The sequence below is a fragment of the Vombatus ursinus genome, unplaced genomic scaffold, assembly GCF_900497805.2.
Source record: "Vombatus ursinus unplaced genomic scaffold, bare-nosed wombat genome assembly UNPS02014158.1, whole genome shotgun sequence".
Lineage (NCBI taxonomy): Eukaryota > Metazoa > Chordata > Mammalia > Diprotodontia > Vombatidae > Vombatus > Vombatus ursinus.
In genome coordinates, this window is record NW_020953936.1 from 2,047,222 (window position 1) to 2,069,380 (window position 22,159).

At 38.1% G+C, this 22,159-nt stretch overlaps 1 protein-coding gene across 3 annotated transcripts in view; it reads left to right on the forward strand.

Annotated features, from left to right (window-relative positions):
• The window catches only part of ZCCHC7 (zinc finger CCHC-type containing 7), a 278,477-nt gene that overhangs the window by 198,223 nt on the left and 58,095 nt on the right, over positions 1–22,159 (forward strand). For all 3 annotated transcript variants that reach the window (XM_027859088.1, XM_027859089.1, XM_027859090.1), the window contains exons 4-5: positions 8,283–8,411; positions 9,975–10,145. In XM_027859088.1, coding sequence (XP_027714889.1) covers positions 8,283–8,411; positions 9,975–10,145 — 300 coding nt within the window. The remainder of the gene's footprint in view (positions 1–8,282; positions 8,412–9,974; positions 10,146–22,159) is intronic.

A 22,159-nucleotide genomic window follows, 5' to 3' on the forward strand; every position in this document is an offset into this window, starting at 1 on the left:
TAAATGATCCATCCATACAAAAATATTTATAGCAGCTTTTTTTTTTATGTGTTAAGTAATTCAAAACTAAAAAAGTGCTCATCTATTGAAACGGTTGAATAAATTATGGTATGTGAACGTAATGGAAATATCATATTGTAAGAAATGATAAAAGAGATAATTTTGGAGAAACCTGGGGATCAGTTGTATGAACTGATGCAGAATGAAGTGAGCAGAACCAGAAGAACGATTTATACAGTAAAAACATTATAAAAATAAACAAGTTTGAAAAAGTAAGGAACTCTGAACTAATGATGAAGCATGCTATCTACCTTGTTACAGAGATATGATGAACTCAAAAATGCATAATGGGCTTGACGTATGTGTGAATTTATTTTGCTTGATTATGCACATTTGTTAACAGGTTTTGTTTTGTTTTCCAGTGCAAAAGGGAGAGGTGTGAAAGAGAGAAAGGGATAGGGTTGATTAAGAGAGAGAGAGAGAGGAAAATTGATGCATTTTTTAAAAATTCACAAAAGAGAATGGAAGGAATCATTGATAAGGACTATTTTGAAAGTTACATGTTGAATTTGTTGCATACTTTAAAAAAATAAATTCTGCATAGTAGAGAAATGTAATTTTTTTTTTTCTCAAAAAAGATGAATTGGTTTTTCAACAGTTGAATTTGAGATGTCTCTAGGACATCCAGTTTGGATTGTCTGTTAAATGATTTGTGACTAAAGCTAAGCGAAGATACTGGAGCTGGATGTATGGATCTGTGAATCAGCAGCATAAAGATGATGATTAAACCCATGATGAGGTCATCAAGAAGAAAAGGGAGCCTGATATGGATCCTTGTGGAACACAGATATGGATCAGTATATGGATGATAAACCAGCAAAGATGACTAAGAACCAGGAGAGAGTGGGGTCTTAGAAACCCAGAGAGTGGCGCAGTGGATAGAGCGTCAGGCCTGGAGTCAGGAAGAACTGAGTTCAAATCTGACCTCAGACACTTATTAGCTTTGTGACTCTGTCAAGGACAAGTCACTTCACCCTATTTACCTCAGTTTCCTCATCTGTAAAATGAACTAGAGAAGGAAATGTCAAATTACTCCAGTATCTTTGCCACGAAAACCTCAAATGGCATCGCAAAGAGTTGGACACTTAATAGTTGTGTGACTTTGGGCCTCAGTTTTCTTATCTGGAAAATGAGGAAATTCGACTTAGTTAAGACCTTCAAGGTCCTTTCCACCCATAAATCTATGATTCTGTGAGGTTAAGATTGGCGACAGGTTGCTGTTATGTAGATAATGATTATACGTGGATAGAGTGATAGAGAGAGAAATGGAGTTGCGAAGTGTTTGCCATAAGGATATTGTTGTTGTTCATTCGTTTCAGTCATGTCTGACTCTTTGCAATCCCGTTTGGGGTATTCTTAGAAAAGATAACTGGAATGGTTTGCCATTTCCTTCTCCAGCTCGTTTTACATATGAGGAAACTGAGGCAAACAAGGTTAAATGACTTTCCCAGAGTCACACAGCTATTAAATGTCTGAGGCCAGATTTGAACTCAGTAGTGGGTGCCCAGTGACCTTGATATAGGCAGATCTGCCAGTCAGCAAGGGATGCTAGGCTGAGTCTCTATCAACCCCAGTTTACTCCTGTTGCTGCTTCTTAGGAGGAGCTGAAGGAGTGATGGGGCAGGGCAGAGCAGGTGTCAGTGCTCTTGGTACAGTCAATTCCCTCGGTTCATTGATGGCCGTTTTCAATAGATTCAGGTGCTACAAAGGTCAAGAACAGTGAGAATTTTGAATTAACTAACCAAGTCAAGGCAACAAATGTTTATTAAGCACCTAATATGTGCCAGGCTGTGTACTTAAGCAATGAAGATACAAAAAATAAGGGGACAAGTTCTCAAGGAGTTCATAGACCAACAGAGCAGACCTCATGCAAACAATTAGATTTAAATTGTACACACACACACACACACACACACACACACACACACACACACACACACAGAATTAATTGGAGAAAATATCAAAGGGAAGACACTAACATTAAAGAGGACTGGGTTAAGCTTCTTTGAAAGGTGAAATTTTAAGTGAGACATGAAGGAGACTGAGATGAGGAGGGACAGAATTCCAAGTGAAGGGAGCATGGGGGGAAATGTCCAGTATCAGAAGTTGGAATGTTGGAGGCACAGCAAGGACACCAGAGTTACTGGATCACAGAGTACGTGGAGGAGAGTAAGGTGTAAGAAGACTAGGAAGGCCAGAGGGGGCTAGGTGATGAAAGACTTTGAAAGTCAAGTAGAGAATTTTATATTTTATCCTAGGAATAATAGGGAATCATCAGAGTATTGAATAGCACAGGGTGACATGGTCAAACCTAGACTTTATGATAATTACTTTGACAGTTGAGTGGAGGATGGGCTGTAAGTGGAGAGAAACTTAAGGCAAGGAAACTAACCAGAGGGCTGTTGCAGTAGGCATGGCATGAAGTCTTGAGGGCCTGCATCAGGGCGATTGGCAGTGTCAGAGGAGAGAAGGGAGCATTTACAAGAAATGCTGGGAAAGATAGAAACTATGGGACTTGGCAACTGATTGGATAATGGGAAATAAGAGAGAATGGGGAGTCAACAATGATACCTAAGTTGTGAGCCTGGGAAACTGGGATGATGATCGTATTGTCCTCAACAGTAATAGAGAAGTTAAGAGGAGGAGAAAGTTTGTGGGGAAATATAAAAAGTTGAATTTTGGACATGTTCAATTTAAAATGTCAACTTGCCATCCATTTAAAAATGTCCAATAGGTAGTTGGAAATGTTAAACTGGAAGTCAGCAGAGTGGTTAGAGTTGGATAAATAGATCTGAGAATCATCAGCAAAAAGATGATAATCAAATCCGTGGGAGTTGACGAGTTCACTAAGCAAGATGGTATAGAGGGAGAAGACGCCCAGGACAGAGCCTTGGTGGACACCCACAGTTAGCAGACACAACCTGGATGAAGGTCCAGGAAAGGAGACTGAGAAGTAGCCGTCAGAAAGGTAGGAAGAGAACCAGGAAAGAGCAGTGTCACAAAAACTTTGTGAGGTTAAGAGTAACTAGGAGAAGAGGATGATTGGTAATTTTAAGGGCTGCAGAGAAGTCAAGAAAGAAGGCCATTAGATAGCAATTAAGGATTCTTTGGTACCTTTGGAAATTAGGGTTTCAGTTAAATGATGAGATCAGAAGCCTGACTGCAGAGAGTTAGCACTGGCTTCCTTCCACGTGCTGCTGAGTGAAGGTGGAGAAAATCATGCAAATGTTCTAACTGGGTCCACTACAAATTTATGTTACACACCCTCAACTAGGCTTCCCATGGCTTTCCCTTCCCCTCATTCTTAACTGAGAACTTTGCCTCATATTTGCCTCAAAAAATTGAGGCTATTCTAAGAGCTCCCTCTTTTCCCCCTTCACCCATCTCACACAAAGAAGTAGCTATACTCCTTGCCGAGGATACCTGCCCAGATGATCTTATTTTTATCTGTCTCCTCCAAAAGATTGTCCCCTGTCATCCCCACTCTCACTTATCTTCAATTTCTTCTGTCTACTGACTCCTTCCTGTTGCCTACAAAGATGTCCACTTCTCCCCTGTTCTCAAAAAACCCTTACTTGATCCTTCTGTCCCTACTAACAGTTGTCCTGTATCTCTTCTGCCTCTTTGGCCAAACTTCTTTAGATGGTCATCTCCAATAGATGCCTCCAACACCTTTCCTCTTGTTCTCTGCTTAACTCTCTACGCTCCAGCTTCTGACATCATCCTTCCACTGATACTACCTCTCCAAAATTACCAGTGATCTACTGATTGCCAAACCCAGTGACCTTTTTTCAGTCCTCATTCTTCTTGACCTCTTTGCAGCCTTTGACACTGTTGATCACTTTCTTTTTCTTCATACTCTCTTCTTGCTAGTTTCTGGGATACCATCCTGTCCTGGTTCTCCTCCAGCCTATCCAGCTGTTCCTTCTCAGTCTTCTTTGCTTGATCCTTATCCAGGACATATCCACTAACCATGGGTGTCCCACGGGGCTCTGTCCCAGACTCTCTTCTCTGCTCCCTTTATTCTATTTCACTTAATGATCTCATCAGTTCCCATGGATTTAATTTATCATCTCTATGCCAGTGATTCTCAAGTTTACCTTTCCAGCCCTAACCTCTCATCTGATGTTCAGTTTGTCTTGATGTCTTTTTCAGATGTCTTGAACTGGATGCCTAGGAGACATCTTAAACTCAGCATGTCCAAAATGGAACTATCTTCCCCTCTAAATGCTACCTCCTTCCAAATTTCCCTGTTACTGCCAAGGGTATCATCATCCTTCCATTCCCCTAGGCTTGCAACATTAGTGTCATTCTTAATTCCTCACAACACCATCCAATTTGTTGCCAAGGCCTATTGATTTCACCATAGCAACATCTCTTTCTGATAACTGCCACACTCTTATACAGTACTTCATCACCTCATGCCTGGACTATTACAAAAGCCTGCTGGTGGATCTGCCTGTCATAAGCCTCTCCCAGCTTCAGTCTGTCCTCCATTTAGTGCCCAAAGTGATTTTCCTAAAATGAAAGTCCAACTGTGTCCAACCCCCATACCCAGTAAACTCTAGTGACTGTCTGTTACTTCCAGGATAAAGTATAAAATCCTCTGACCTTCAGAGTTCTTTATAATCTAGTTCTCCTCCCACTATTCCAGTTTTCTACTATAAACCTCCCTAAAACGGCTTTCTCAAGTTTATCCAGGAAAGGGAGGAGGCAGAAAGAATCATAGCCAGCAGAAATGGACATGATCAAATTAGGAATTTTTGAGGATAGAGGAGACATAGGACTGTTTGTAGGCAGTAAGGAAGCATCTAGTAGACTGAAGATTAGTGAGAGAATACAGATAGAGGGGGCAACCTGCTAGAAAGGATGGGATGAAATGAGATCACTTATACATATAGATGGCTTTACCTTAGCAAGGAGATGGGCTGTGTCTTCATGTGAGATAGCCCCCTGAAGAAGGAGACAGAAGCATAAGGCATCTGAGCGATTGATACTGGATAAGGAAGAAGGAAGAAGAGGGAGCTCTTGGAACATGTCCTCAATTTTTTCAGTGAAACGTGAGACAGAGTTTTCAGCTGAGAGGAGTAAGGAAGGAGGAGTCATGAGAAGTTTGCGGAGAGATGAAAAGTTCTGGAAAAGTCACAGTGGTGTGTGAGATAGTGAGTAAATTTAGGGATGCCTGATGGGATGACTTGCTGCAATGAAGCCCAATTGAAACTATGTAACAAACCTGTAGTGTACTCAGTCCCCATGAGGCAGGTAGGTGGTTCAATGGACCAAGTACTGGACCTGGAATCGGGAAGACCCTGGGAAAGTCACTTAATCTTCTTTGCCTCAGTTTCTTCACCTGTAAAATGAGCTGGAGAATGAAATGCCAAACTACTTCAGTATCTTCGTCAAGAAAACCCCAAATGGGATCATGAAGAGTCAGACATGACTGAAAAAATGACTGAAGAACAACACTCAGTCAGCATGGTTTCAAGATTTTCTCTAAGTTCATTCAGCAGCATGTGAGTGGTAGTAAAGGCAGCAGAGGGTAGGAGCGATCCAAGGCTCAGAATTGTCTGTCAAGATTAGTGCTAGGATAAGGAAGCAAGGGACTCTAGAGAAGTGCAGTGTAGAGTCAAGACGGGGAAAGGAAGAGAGCATAGCCAGTACAAAGGTGATGGATATTCTGGGAAAGAAATGAAAGGTGGGGAGTGGGGAGGCCTGGAGATAATGGTGAAGATGAAGAACAGGGTGAGGGGTTGCAAGCCAGAGGAAAAAGTGAAAAGGCATCAGATTATAATCAGATAAAGGAGTGTCAGAGCTTATGAATATGGAAATAGAAAATTTATGGGTGATGTCATTTGACCATTTCTGTGTATTGCCAAGGCAGCATGGAGAAGGTCATGGGAAAATGAATAGACCAGGGAGCTGGAAAGTGAAGGTGTTTGAGGAAAACATTATTATATTGAGGGCCCCAGTATGAGAATGTGAGTTGGAGAAGAGAGAAGGACTGTAAGCTGGACACTGAAAGGAGATGAGGTTATTGAATAAGGGTGGTGGAAGAAGAGTCTGTGCATAGCCGGCGGAAGCGTGGAATATTCTGACTCCTCCTGCCTGCCACAAGTAATGAGTCAGTGGTTATGAGGAAGAGGACAGCCAAGACTGAAAAGAATGGCCAGGAAAGTGAGCATGTGCCAGGAGATGGAAGAATTGAGAAAGGAAAAGTTTAAAGAGGAAAACACATTTGTTACATATAGAGTAGGCATTCTGTAGAGCACCGTGGAAGAGATGGCTGCCTTTGGAGTGGGGTATTGGTGGGGTGAAGGTGAGAAGAATCATAATAAGGCAATGGAGAGCAGAGAAGAGGGTTTAAATACTGCCTGGAGTCAAGAACCAAAAGGATGGAGACTGTATGATGTTAATAATTGAGGAATGAGTTTATGTAAGCTATCAGGATCCCCAAGAGACCTAGCAGCCAGTGCATAGGTGACACAGACCAGTAGTGGAAATTGAACAATGATTCATTAAGTTTAGGGTTCTCTGTGGCCTGTTAGGCCTTTGCTATTAAGCCATGCCTCTTGCATTTGTCCAATTGGTTTTTTAAAATCTTCATATAGGATTGCACATTTTCTCTCTTTTAATTTTCACATTGTTCAAATCTAATTCATCATTCCAGCCCTTTGAGGCTATAAATGGTCATTCCTCCCCTTTCCAACTTTGACTAAAAGAAAAAAGAACATTTCACTATAATAGCTGATTTGTAAAGTGATCATTAAAAAAGAGAGAATAACCTTTACTGACCAAGATTCCCCTCTATAAAATTTTTGTTGTTTGGTTGTTTAGTCATATCCAAATCTTCATGACCCTATTTGGGGTTGTTTTGTTGTGTGTTTTTGTTTTTTGTTTTTTGCAAAGATACTGGAGTGGTTTGTCATTCCCTTCTCCAGCTCATTTTTACAGATGAGGAACTGAAGCAAATAGGGTTAAGTGACTTGCCCAGGGTCACACAGCTAGTAAGTGTCTGAGACCAGATTTGAACTCAGGAAGGTGAGTCTTCCTGACTCCAGGCCTTGCACTATTCACTACCACAACCCTTGTTCTTCCCTTCCTCCCACCATAAAATACCTGGCCAGTTTGCTCAAAGGCTGCTCAATTATTGGTGGGTTACCCAAGACCTCCCAAGTCAGCCCATTCTGTTTTATACCTGGACAGTTACAGTGGTATGAGACCTTCCTCTATGTGCCTACATTAATGGCTGCTGTCTCACAATATCACTTCACACAATGCACAAATTTAGGGAAGTATGACTGGACAGCAGTGACACACAGATAGAGTTCTGGGTGTGTCACTAATTTCGGAACAATGTTGATAAGGAAGAGAATATCCACTGGAGGGTAAACAAGGTGTTGAAAGACTTGAGATCAATTGAATGAATGGTTAGCTGTCTTCTGGTATGTGAAGGGATGTCTTGTGAAAGAGGCTTTAAACTTATCTTCTTGGACCCTGAGGGTAGAGCTAAGACTAGGTGGGTTTATGCTTAATATGAGGAAAAGACAAACTTTCTCAATTGGAGCTATATCAAAATAGAATGGGCTAACCTGCATTCTACCAAAACCCTCAGATATTTTGTAGTAGAGCTGTTGTCCATGCATCCCATAACAGGCAAAAGTTGAGCTTTTTTGAACCTGTTTTGTTACCAGAGTGCATAAATATTGTTCATCTACTTACTTGAGAGAAACAATGTAACTTCTAGTCAAATTTTCTTTGTTGTCCTAGGATCATTGCTTTACCTTACTGATTGCTTGTCTATGGACATTTGAGACTATAGGTTTTACTAAAATTTTGGAAATCTCTACTTTTGTTGTATTCTTACATTGTAAGATATTGTATCTAGCTTGGTAAATATATGCAGGCAATTTTTTATTTCTCCTTCCATTTCAGTTCAATGCTCTTTTGACTAGGTTTACAAGACTTTAGGGAAATAAATTTTTATCTGCCTTGTTAGATACACTTATTTCATGCAGTATTGTTAGGATTTTTTTCTATTTTCTTGTCAAGGCTTTGGGATTTTGGTCAACTCAATTTTTTTCTCTTTACACTGTTTCGAATGCCTTTAATTTTTTAATATAATGGACAGTTCCAGGAAGTATTACCTTTTAATTGAATGGGTTCATATGTCAGACTGGTACAAATCTTAATAAATAACAGAATTCTTTATTTTCATTTTTTAGGCCCAAATAAGTAATAAAAGATCATCTGGTAAACGAGCCAGCAGATACTACTATTCAGCTGACAAAAATGTCATCTGTAGAAATTGTGAAAAACGTGGTCATTTGTCAAAAAACTGCCCTGTTCCACAGGTAGGTGAAATACCTAATACCTTTCAAGGATGTTATAATCAGAGAACTTTAAAGTTCCTCTCATCTTGCCAATTATTGCAAGAATCTCTTGGATAATATCCGTGATAGACTGTAGGCCAATATCTTCTGGAATTCCCATGGTGATAGGGAGCTACCTACTTTAAAAAGCCTACTCCCTTGTAAACAACTCTGATTTTTTTTTTTTTTTGCTTTTTAAATTCTTTTTTATAATAAGCTGAAATCTGCATACTTGAAACTTTTAATAAATGATTCCAATTCTGTACTTAGATATTAAAAAGTTAGAGAGTTAGAAAAGAACATTACTGTTTATCTAGTTCAGGGGTTCTTAACCTGGGGTTTTGAACTTATTTTTAAAAATATTTTGATGATTGTTTTTAAATACAATTGGTTTCCTTCATAATCCTACATATTTTATTTTATGCATATAAAAATATTATTCTAAGAAGGAGCCCAGAGGCTTCACTAGAGCCCATGAAACAAAAAAAGATTAATGACCCTTGATTTTAAGCAGTCCAACTTAGCAACTTTATAAATGAAGATAATGAATGCTAGTAATGCGGTCATAGTTTTCCTGGCTCCTTGTCCAGTGTTTACTCCCTTTAACACAAAGTCTTCTCTTTCTGCATAAAAATCTTCCGAGTATTATTACAGTAACTATCATGTCTCCCTTTAGTTTTCTCTTTAGGCTAAACAGCCTTAGTTGTTGTATTGTTGTTTTTAAATAAACATTTATATTAGCACACACTATATGCCAGGTGCTTCGCTAAGCACTTTCCAATTATTATCTCATTTGATCCTCACAATAACCCTGGAAGGTAGGTGCTGCTGTTATCCTCATTTTCCAGTTGAGGAAACTGAGACAGAGAGTGGTTAAGGGATTTGCCTAGGATCACACTGCTCAACTTGGGTCTTTCTGATTCCAGGCCTAGCGTTCTGTCCCCTGTGCTTTCTAGCTCCCCTACTTCTTTCCTATAGTATGGTTTTCAGCCCACTGTCCATTCTAGTCACTTTACTATGGATGATATAGCCTGTTAATTTCCCTGCAAGCTTGGTCTAACTACCCTCGCCACACCCTGTGTGAATGGATGTTAATATTGTGATTCAGTCAATGTAGCTGAACACTTCTTTAGCTTTTTTTTAGTAGTCATATCTAACATGACTCTTGTCAAACATCTTTCAAAAGTTTTTGACTTAAAAATATGCTAAGAATTTAATATCACAGAAGAATTTTGCTTCTCAAGTAAAAAAATTAGTATTCTATCTTATAAAAGTGCTCTTGAGAAATTTTATATCCTGAAATAATCACGTGTGTAAATGGATTTGGAACAGTATGTTAGACTGCAGTCAAATTCATTTTAAAAATTTAATCTCAACCTGGTCCTTGTGTCTCATTGTTTACCATTGCAAGATTCCTTCTCATAAGTCTTTAGACATATAACACATTTATTGTGATGTTTTATGTTCAGTTCTAGTCTGGTTTTTACTCCCTTTTTTGCATACAAAGGACTAAAGTTTTTCTATATCACATTTTCTTCTCTGCAGAAAATACGTGCTTGTTGCCTGTGTGCCGAGAGAGGACATCTGCAGTATGACTGCCCTGCTCGGTTTTGTTTAGATTGTTTTTTGCCTGCGTGTTACTCCCACAAATGCCTTGAAAGACCTTCATGGAAAAAACATTGTGAACGGTGCAATATGAAAGGTCACTATGCTGATGTGAGTATCCCATTTTACAAATCTGTTTATTGGCCTTTTCAAAGAGAATGAGGAAAAATACTTGTGTCCTTTTGCAATATAATTCTGTTTTCATTTATAGCTCTCTTTCTTCCTTTTTATGATACATGGAGGGATTTATCCTGTGCAGTGGATCAAATGGAGCTGAAGACTGACTTTGTGAGTTGGTGAGGTATAATGGCTAGAGTACTGAGCTTGAAGTCAAAGAAGACATAGATTCAAATCCCACCTCAGACTCTCACTTTGTGATCTGAGCAAGTCACTCCACCTCTCTTATCCTTAGTTTCTGCATCTGTAAAATGGGGGAGATAATAATAGAGGTTGTTGTGAGGATAAAATGGAGCACTTTGCAAACCTTAAAGCACTATATATAATTATTATTTTTTTAGGACCTGTCGCTTTGAAGAGTATTCTACTCACCTTTCTTTGTAAGGGTAGAAATAGGACTATGGCATGCCAGGGGTTAGGAGCCTGAAAAATTGGTTATCATAGGGCAACCTGAGTTTTGGTGGGATTCTCTTCCTCTGGTTTTCACCAGTAAATATGAATTGAGCTTCCACGTATAAATTTTTCTCCTAAGTGTCTTATGATGAATGAGGTAAAAACAAATAAAGATGGAATAAATGACTTAGATACAAATATGAATATGCATTGGGTTGGTAGGTATACATAATCACCTTCTATGTGAAGGACGCTGTGCAAGGTATTAAAGAAGATATGAAGTTTAGATAAGAAACAGTTTTTGCCCAGGTAGATTATAGCAGATAAATAATTGTACAAGCCTACATTTCTAGTGCTTTTTGGTGGGATGGTAGTTGGATGCAACAGCACACAAACGTGTTAATGACATTCTTTTCAAGCTGCCATGTTGTAGAACCTGCCCTTAACATCCACTTGATTATGTGCAGTCTCCTTCACAAAGCCAAATTGTGCATCTATGTCTTGTACTGTTTCCGTGCTTGAGTCCTTTGTTGTATGTCCATTACTGTGCCATTAAGGAAGTTTCTCATTCGTTTAGGAGATCCAAGTGGCATATTTTGGACCTGAGAATTTGTTTTCATGTATCATTGAGATTGGCTTCTTTTTTCATTTGACAAGTGTTTGAAGGCTTCCCCTGTTTGCAGCACTTCACCTGGAACTCTGAGAAACCGAAGATGCAGCAGCTGTTCTCTAGGATACTAATTAGGGATTATAGTAAAGGAATTAAAAAACAAAAAGCACAAATATAACCCAATCCTGTGAGTTCTCTTAAATATGATAGATAATGATAGCAAAAGAATGAGACAACATGATGGCACACAGGAAGAAGCACTGAATCTGGAGTCATGGAACTTCACTTCATATCCCAGCTTTGTTGCTTGTCACCTGTGTGATCTTATGCAAGTAATTTACCTTCTCTAGGCCTCAGTTTTCCCATCTGTAAACTGAGGGAGTTGGTTAAGATAAACTTTGATAGTCCTTCCAGTTCTCAGTCTTTGATCCTTATGATCACTAGGATGAGGTTTCTTCAGTTCAACAGATGTTAGAAGAGGTAAGTCGTAAAATGAATCTTCGAGGATCAGAAGATGATGGATTGAGAGTTGGAAGGGACCTTAGAATTCATCTAGATGAGCAGTAGCCTTTTTTTATGTTGTGGACCTCTTTGGCAGTCTGAGAAAGTCTAGGGACCCCTTCATAAAATAATATGTTTAGGATTACCAAGGAAACCAATTATTGAAATGTAGTTATCAAAAAAGAATTTTTTGAGTTCACAAATCCCAGGTTAGGTAGCTCCAATCATTTTTTTCCCATTTAATAGTATAGTATAGTATAGCACTTCCAGATCTTAAACCATATTAAAGTAGCAATTATAAAAATTCTTTTGGAACTAGTTAAAAAATAGAAAAGTAGATCAATGGAATAGAGAGGACAAAAGAATCAAATATTTGAACTCAATAATTCAATGTTTGATAAACCTGAAAACATAAATTATCCAGGAAAGAATAAATAGCATGGTAGAACTGCCCAGAGCTTATGCTTCACTGGCACTTTTGAAAACCAAGGCTCACTTCTATACCACGATGAGGCATTGGTATAGGACTTTTTGCCAGCCAAGGGGAGGCTCTGTAGAACTAGATGTGATTAGGACAATATTCATTTGGACAACAAAGTTTTTTAATCTCAAGAGAATTAATAAGAAAGAGTATGTGAACAAGTTATACTATAAATTAGTAGTCATCAAAACTACTTGTTACTGATTAAAAAAAGATCAGTGGCATAGATTAGATAAACAGGAAACAGAATTACTGTGACTTAGGCATGACAGAATTACTGTGACTTAGGCATGATGAAGACAGAGGTAAGCAAAAACAGGAATGCAATATATACAGTGATTATAAGACTGTAAATGGAAAGACCAGTAACAACAACAACAGGAACACACACACACACACACACACACACATAATAAGTAAATAAATAAAACAACCTTGAATGCTGTGTGATTACAATGACCAAGTTTGGCCTTGGAGAAAAAATGCAAAGATGAGGGAAAGATGGGTGTGGAGCATTGCAGTACTGTCAGACTTGGTTAATTTTTTGTTGTTATTAGGTTTACTAATCTACTTTTTCCCCTTCACTTGTCTGTTATTTTTATTACAGAGCATATCTACCTAGAGCATATCTACCTAGGTAGGAGAGATGGGAAAGATATGTTTGGAAAAGAAAATGTTAAGACAAAGATATCATTAAAAAAAAAAGAAAAGAAACTATCTTTTTTTTTTTTTTAAAAAAGATTGTTCTGGAAAATAGGTAATGAAAAATTCTTCTGTCCTCAGCCAAAAGGTGGGGACCACTAGGGCATAATATTTCTTGTTTTGTCATATGTGTTCTTTGGATAGTTTTTGTTTCTGATTTTTGTTGTTATGGGAAGGTATTTAAATTTGTGTGATAGGAATAGGTTACTCCTCCCCAATCTAAAACTGTGACATAATAAGCAATGGCATTAACATATTACAGAATCATAATATAGCTCTTAAACTGGAAGGGACCTTAGAGATCATCTAGTTGAACCTTCTCATATTACATATGAGAAGATGCCCAAGAAGTTTAAGAGACTTGCTCAGGGTCACATAGGTAGTAATAGCCCAAGGCAGGATTTTAATCTAGACCCTCAGATTCTAGGCCTAATGTTCTTTCTGATGTATTGTAGGAGAAAGCATCTGAAATTTATCACAGTCTGCACATTTTCCAACATTGATTGATGTACATCTAGCTTGTACATGTTTCATGGATTTCCTGTGAAACAATGTAAGTATCTATAGACCACAGCAATACATCATTCAGAAAAGTAGCTAGATGAGGGAAAGGGGTTTGGGATCCAAGTAGTTGGGAGGGGATAGTTGCCTGATTTAATGAAAAACCTAAATTATGTTATGTTAAAATAAAAAGAAGTTTATAATTTCAAAATATAGCACATATTATAAGCAAATATTAAATGGGTACTAATAAAGGCTGTGTAGTTATTTAATGATCAAAAATACTGTTCCTCCCAAACCCACATCTCTTCCAAATTTTCCTATTACTGTCAAGGGCACCACCATTTTCCCAGTCATTAAGGTTAACCTTTGAGTCGTCTTTAACTCCTCACTCTTCCAGTATAACAATATAGTCAAAATTCAGTCATTTAGTATAAAGAATTAATTGTTGGACCTAGAAATTGAAAGCACATTGTAAAATCCTTAATTTCTTATGCCTTTAGTGAGAAAGAAGCTCTGATTTGAGGCAATTTCCCTTACTTAGTGAGTAAAATCTTGAAAATTCAGAGCAAAATAATTAACTCAGAATTCAAAGAGGTCTTAAAAGTCATAACTAACCTCCTACCTTCCCCTCTTAATTATATAAGAAGTAGTATATATGCTGTTCTTGAATTGTGTCCAGTTCCTTATTAATAATCTGATTTAAGTAATGTTTCCTGTATAAAGATCTCAGTCTCTACCCTTAATTTGTTTCTCAAAAGATAGTAGGAGTGGTAAAGAGTCATCGTTATAGTATATCTCTGAAATACCAGAAATTCTTGGAAGTGTAAAACTATTCAGACAGAAGCAACTACAGGGTAAGGTTCTATTTGTTAGCCTTACCTTTGGGGCTCCCCACAATTTGACACCAACTTATGCTTCTTCTCATTTCCTACAACTCCCCTGTATAGAGCCTTCACTCCAGTCAACTTGATCTGTTTTCTTTTTGCTCCCTTTGTTCCCCTTTCTCCAACTTCCCATATACTTTTCCCCTCCAATCTTTGCTCATATAATATCTATCTTGAGTACCTTCTTTTCCTCTGCCTATTCTAGTCCCAACTCTCCTAAAGAAGCTAATTTTTTTTATGTATATGGCTTTTATTTTCACCTAGATTGTAATGTTAAGAATAGCAATTGTTTTCATAGTTAGTTTCTCCTTTACCATTTATTACGTTTCTTTGTTCTAGATGTCATTCAGTCTTTTAAATTAATTGACTAGACATCTGTCACATTTTTGCCTTGAGAATATTCTGCATACTGTTGGTGTCTTCACTTTTAGAACAGTTTTTTCTCTTCTGCTAGTAGATAAGGCAATGGGCTCCAAACATTTTTGATTATACACCCTTATCAGCAAAATAATTTTGAGCATCCACCCTCAGTGTGTGCATATTTGCTGATTTATAAATTTTTACATGTAGTACTGTACTAATAATTATGTATATTTTAAAATTTTCCATAAAAGTTAAAATTTTGAAAGGTGAAGTCATATTGATCCTACAGTGAACAAGGAAGAACTGGAGTTTATTGAAAAAGGGAATGAAAAGGTCAGACCTGTGCTTTAGGAAAATTGCTTTGACAGCTGTGTGAAGAGTGGATTAGAGAGGAGAGAACTTGTGTCAGGGAGACCAAGTAGGCGACTATTATATAATAGTTCAGTTGAGAGATGATATGGTCCTGAACTAGGTGGTGACTACATAAGAAGAAACAGATGAGAGGAATTTTGTGGAGGTAGACATTGCAAAATTTGGCAACTGATTTAATGTGTGGAATGAGGGAGAGTGAGGAGTCAAAGATGATACAAAGGCTGTAGAACCTGGAAAAATGATTGTACTCTTGTCAATAATAAGCAAGTTTGGAAAAGTCATGGGTTTGAGGAGAAAGATAATAAAATGAGATCTTCGATGAAAATCACAGCTCATCCATTCCTGTCCATCCTCTATTGTTTGTGTCATCTTGTGCTCCTCACCCAAAACAAAAGGGGGTAGGGTGCAGTAGAGCTCTTACCAGTCAGTGCTGACGGGTACCTGTTGTAGCCACAACTTGATGGGCATACTAGAAGGTTGTCGTGTTGTTCAGTCGTGTCCAACTCTTCTTTGACCCATTTGAAGTTTTCTTGGCAAAGATGCCGGAGTGGTTTATGCCATTTCCTTCTCCAACTGATTTTACAGCTGAGGAAACTGAAGAAACAGAGTTTAGTGACTTGCTCAGGGTCACACAGCTAAAAAGTGTCAGAGGTCAGATTTGAACTCAGTTCTTCTTGACTCAGGGCCTAGCACTCTATCCACTGTACCATGTAGCTGCCCTGGAAGGTAAAGGGTGGAATTTTCCCAATGGTATCTATCCATTCAGAAACAGTGTCTTTCGTGTTTACATCAGGAAAGGTGATGTAGAATTTATGAAAGGATATGGATACAGTTAGATTATAACCTCCCTGAGAATTTACAGGTCTCCAAAGTGGAAAGTTTATTAGGGGTGGGGAACCTGTGGCCTCGAGGCCACATGTGGCCCTCTGGGTTCTCAAGTGCAGCCCTTTGACTGAATCCAAATTTCACAGAACAAATTCCCTTAATAAAAGGATTTGTTCTGTAGAACTTGGACTCATTGAAAGACTGCACCCAAGGACCTAGAAGGCCACATGTGACCTTGAGGCTGCAGATTCCCCATCCCTGGACCATTAGCTGCTTATATGAAGGAGGGAGGAGGTAAGTGAAGGAGTAGTGGGAGATGATAGTAGGTGTAATTTTATTGGAGACAAACTCCACTGTGGCTATTGAGGGAAGGATGGGATGCAACCATTTTCCCACCCTCCATCTGGTTGATCACACATCTCTTAGAGTCAACCCTTACTTTGGAGTCCACTGAGAAAAGTCGTAAGATCAGGGTCTTATTTCTAGACAACTGTTTCATCAAGAGCCCTTATTACAGACACAGAGTCACAAAGAGCCTGCTTTGAAATTGAACCTTAATAAAAAGCTTAATTAATTTGACAGCTTTATGTCTGCAAGTCATTCTGATTCAGTTCCTATGTCTTTCCCATACATCTCTGAATTCTTCATATTAATAGTGTCTTTTGCCCAGTAATATCTCATATTCACAATTTTTTAGTGCATCAATATTCCATTATGTTCATGTTCCACTAGTCATTCCCCAATTATTTGATACCGCAAGTGCTGCTGTAAATATTTTGTATACAACATCTTTCTTTCTGTCTTTGACCTCCTTGGGTCATATGCCTATATGTATATGTGTGCTATATGCCTAGCACAAGGATCTCTCAGTCAAAGAATATAGGCATTTAGTTACCTTTTTGTAGGATAATCCCAAATTGCTTTCTAAATGGTTAAACCAATTCACAATGGTACCAGCAGTGATTACTGTGCTTGTTTTTCTAGAATGTACACTATATTTTTACTTTCATTCAAATTCCATCTCCATTTATTGCTTGTGTGACCTTACTCAAGTCTTTTTACCTCTGTGGGCTTTGATTTTTTTTCCTCTGTAAAATGAGATGGTTGGACTCGATTTCTAAGGTCCACTCCAGCCCTAAATCTATGATCCTGTGGAAATCCATTTGAATGAGTCCATCACAATGCAAGCTTTCAAGTTTCTCCATAATAATGTATCTTTTGTGCATGTGTTAAGGTAATATAAGCTATCATGATAGATAAGACAGTGTTACAGAAATAATTTGTTAGGATGTGCTGAATATCAACAAGGATACATGTTCACCAAAAGTGTTTACCATCTTAATTAAGAATATACTTACTGTAGGGGCAGCTAGTGGTGCAGTGGATACAGCACCTGCCCAGGAGTCAGGAGGACCTGAGTTCAAATCTGGCCTCAGACACAGCACTTAACTAGCTGTGTGACCTGGGCAAGTCACTTAACTCCAATTGCCTCGACCCCTTCTACCCCCCAAAAAAGAATATACTGTAAAAGATCAAAGGGAATAAGCTTTCTCTATTGATGGTATTGTTATACTGGTTATATTGTATTTAGATATCACTCTGCTGGTTAGTTAAAGCCCTAGATCACTATAGTAACTCAGTGACATTTCATGGTCACTCAAAGCATTAGCTTGTTCATAGACAAGGGAAAAAAATAAAGTAACTAAAGAATATGTATCTAGTATATGACTTATCTTTACATGGACAAACCATTGAGTTATTCCATGGGGAGTAGAGAGGGCATACAATGTATATGTCTATATGCACATGTGTGTGGGGGACAGGTGCTAGAGATAGACCATGAACTGAGCCCAGAATTTGAATAATAAGACATTGAGCTGTAATGCATTTGGGAAATTGTACAATACATTCCATGATCCCAAGTTGCTTGCTACCACAAAAGCCCATCTTTTCAACATCAGTATTCTCCTGGTTGTGCTATATAGCTGTGAATAATAGAACACTGTGATCTCAGAAAAATAACAATATCAGGGGACCCCAAAGGGGAATGGAAAAATGCACAATGGGTATAAATAGGCTGCCACATAATACCGACAGTGATTTGCACACACAAGCAGTGACATAAAGCACATCATCTAGGACAAGTGTAGCATATCTCCTTTTTCCAACTCTTAGCAGAAGAGTTTCTTACTTTATTCAGAAAATTTAGGCTATTTGCATTGAGCTCATTCTCCCCTTCTCTTAATTTCAAAATGCCTTGACTCTATCCTTCCTTCATTCTTTCCTCTTTTCCCACAGTGTCTTATTACGAAGTAGCATTTCTCCTTGCTAAGGCTGAGCACTCTACATATGCCCTTGAACCCAAACAGTAATCTCTTAATTGTAGAATCTAATGGTATTTTCTTAGTCCTCATCCTTGACTTCTACTTCATCTGACACTGACCTCCTCAATCCTTTCTCCTCTCTGTATTGTCATAACAGTTCTCTTTCCTGATTATACCACTACCTGTCTGCTCTTTCTTCATCTCCTTTGCAGGTTCATCATCCATATCACACCCAACTGTGGGTATTCCCCAAGGCTTTGTCCTGGACTCTTTTCTCTTTCTACATTCTCATTTTTAGTGACCTCAGCAACTGCCATGTATTTAATTATCATCTCTATACAGACGATTCACAGATCTGGGTATCCAACCTCACTGTCTCCTCTGAACTTCAATTGTGAATCACCATTTGCCTTTAGACATTTCAATCTGGATGTCTCATAGGCTTTCTTAAGTGCTACAACAGGTTATCATGTACAATCACCTTTTCTAGGTGGCCTTGTGTAGTTCACAGAATATTATTGGGAAAACACAATAGCTAAAGAGAATGATTTTTCATTCTGTTACCTGTATTAATCAATCAGTAAGTATTTATTAGGTTCTTACTATGTGTCAAGCATTGTGCTTACAAAAAGAGGCAAAAGATAATCCTTGCCCTCACAATCTACTGGAGGAGGCAATAACATCAAAACCAAATATAATTAAAGTTGTATTCAGGATAGAGAGTAAATAAGCAACAGAGAGTAGGCAACTCGAATTAAGAGGGATTGGGAAAGGCTTCTGTAGAAGACAGGATTTTAGTTGAGACTTAAAAGAAGCCGTGGAAGCTACCAGGTAGAGATGAGAAGGGAGAACATTCTAAGCATGGGGGACAGCGAGAGAGAATGCCTGGAATCCTGAATGGAGTGTGTTGTTGTGGTACAGCTAGTGGTTACTGAATCAAAGAGTACATATTAGGGAAGAAGGTATAAGAAAACTGGAAAGCTAGAAGGAGGCTAAGTTTTGAAAGGCTTTTAACCCCAAGCAGAGGATTTTGTATTTGATCCTGAAGGTGAGAGGGAGCCGCTGAAGTTTATTGAATAACAGGGGGTGACATGGTCTGACCTCCACTCTAGGAAAATCATTAATGGCTGAATGCAGGATAGATTAGTGTGTGGAGAGACTTGAGACAGGCAGATCCACCAGCAAACTACTGCAGTAGTCCAGGAATGAGGTAATGAGGGCCTGCACTAGAGTGGTGGCATTGTCACCAGCCAGTGCCAGAGTAGAGGAGGGGGAAACATTTGAAAGATATCACAGAAGTGAAATCATAATCCATTTCATCATTCCAGTCACTTTTTTCAACTTGTACATCTCTCTTCTGGAATGATGCCAAATGAGTTAAATATGATTTACTTATATTGGAGATGAAAAAAATGTTAGGAACTTGTTAGGCACTATTGTGTTTTCCCATGAGAAATACAGTTCTTTAGCATCATAGAATCTGCTCTATAGCTGAAAATCAAAGGTCTGCATTGCCTTTCCTAAAGGAGTTCCTATGGGAGGAGGAGGGAGAGATGGAAGGTGAGGAAACAGATTAGGTGGCTCATTTAGGCAGGTGGTAACAATAGAGTTGTAGCAGTAATTATCAAGATTAGGGGATGGATTTGATAGGAACAGTAGTATCAGTAGGACTTTTTAAATGATGAGATATAGGTATGGAGGAACAAGGAAGTGTTAAAGGTAAAGCACAGGTTTCTGGTATGAATAATGGAGTAAATAGTGATATCATTTTGAGAAATACAAACGTCAAGAGAAAAGGTTTTTCACAAAAAAAAAATAGTTTTTAGAACTGCTGAGTTTGAGGGGTTGATGGGACATCCAGATGAAGATGACTGTGTCGTTGATAGTTGTAAATATAGACATGGAGGTCTGTGCTTATGGCAAAAATTTGGGAGAAATCCTCATAAATAGTGTAGTTGAAGGGTTGAAAGTAGATAAATTAGCTTGCCTAAAGAATGTCGAGGGGCAGCTAGGTGGTGCAGTGGATAGAGTACTGGCCCTGGAGTTAGGGAACCTGAGTTCAAATGCAGCCTCAGACACATAACACCCACTAGCTGGTTGTTCTGGGCAAATTACTTAACCCGAATGGCCTCAAAAAAAAAATGTCAAGAGATATGACCACGAATAGAATTTAAAGAATACTAACAGAAAGAAGGCTGGGAAGACCCTAGAAGACAGAGGAATTGTGGTCAGAAACATGGAAGCCAAGAAGTTGAAGAAATCTGTATTATTGTCAAATCAAAGAGAATGAGGACTAAGAAAAGACCTTTGAATTTGGAACCAAGGAATTCATTGGTGACACTTGAGAGAACAGTTTCAGTAGAGTGGTAAGGATGAAAATCATGTACAAATGAGTTCAAGAGTAAATAAATGGTAAGGAAGCAGGGGCATCAAATTGCTTTTTTTTTTATTTTGGCAATTTAGGGATAAAGGAGATTAGAGATGAGATGGTGATAGAATGATTGAGAGAAGGGTTTTTGTTTTATTTTTTAAAGATTAGGGGAGACCTGTGAATAAATTTTAAGTATATTGGAATGAAGACAATGGAGGAAAAATTATTAAAACTTCCTGAGAAAGGGAGTGATTACTGGTTACAGTCACCCAAGGCTGAAAGGAATCAGAGGGTCTGTGCCAGTTGCTAAATCAAGTAGCAGTAGGTAACACTCAAGAACAGAGCCTAGAAAGGAATGAATAAATTCTGTGAGGTCCTGAGTATAGACAGGGCAAAAGACAGAACTGAGATGACTAAGATAATCACTTTGTAAAAACCTTAGGGGTATATCAAATCAAAGATTGCTTTCATTTCATTTACAAATACTTAAAGATGGCACCTGATGGTACAAATCTATAATCTCTGCTTCTAGGCAGACTAAAAGCTGATGGATCACTTGAACTGGAAATTTCTGAGCTGCAGTAGAGTTAAAGTTGATAGGGTATCTGAAGTAAGTCTAGCACTGATATGGTGAGCCTTCAGAAAGGGTTTGAGGGGGTGAAGATGGGGAGAAACATTAGGATACTGAAGGAGGGGCAAACCAATCCAGATTGGTTACAGAGCAGGTGAAAGCTTCCGTTCTAAGCAACAGTGGGTTTGGAACCGTGAATGGCCGCTGTACTTTCAGTGGGAGAAGTAGGAAGACCCAGTCCCAAAAAACAAACAAACAAACGAAAATAAATATATAAAGGTAAATTTCATAAGAGAAATAATCAAAAATTCAACAGTATTGTTTTGATTAGCAGTGCAAGGAATGCAACAGTATTTAGGGGAAAAAATAAAATATTTTATATGTATCAATATTAATTTTAAGTATAGACAAAGAAATAGAGGTAAGGAATATATTGGTTGTGGGATTCCCATAAGAAGCACGGTAAAACTTGAACTTTCTATCGAGTAAAGGGGAAACAGTGAGATAATATTTTTTTAAATGTATAGAGATAATATAAAATAAGAAATTGTGTTCAGTGACATGTAGATGTGTGTGACAAAAAGACTAGAATTGAATTAGTACTAGAGAAATTAAATAGATCATACTCCTTGTTGACAAAACTAACAATATAACAGTTTGATAGAAGAAATACTAAATTAAATAATTACTACACTGAACATAAATGAATTTGAATTCCCTTGAAAAGATAAAAGGGTTCTTATAATATGGATTTTTCAAAAATCTAACCAAGTATGTTGCATATAGGAAACACACTTAACACAGGAAAACACAGAAAGATTTTAAATGAGAGATTTTGGGTAAAATGTATTCTACTCAACTGATTGGGGGAGGAGTGAGTCAAATTGCACACTGTTAAGAAAGATAAGCAAGTTTGCTGTATCATATTTAAATATTTTAATGACAAGTAATATTTCAGTGGATCAATGTTCTCATATTCTATGGGATAAATTAAGTTATAAGTTAAATTATAAATTAAAAAAGACAAATTTTAAGCAGTAGTAGCTA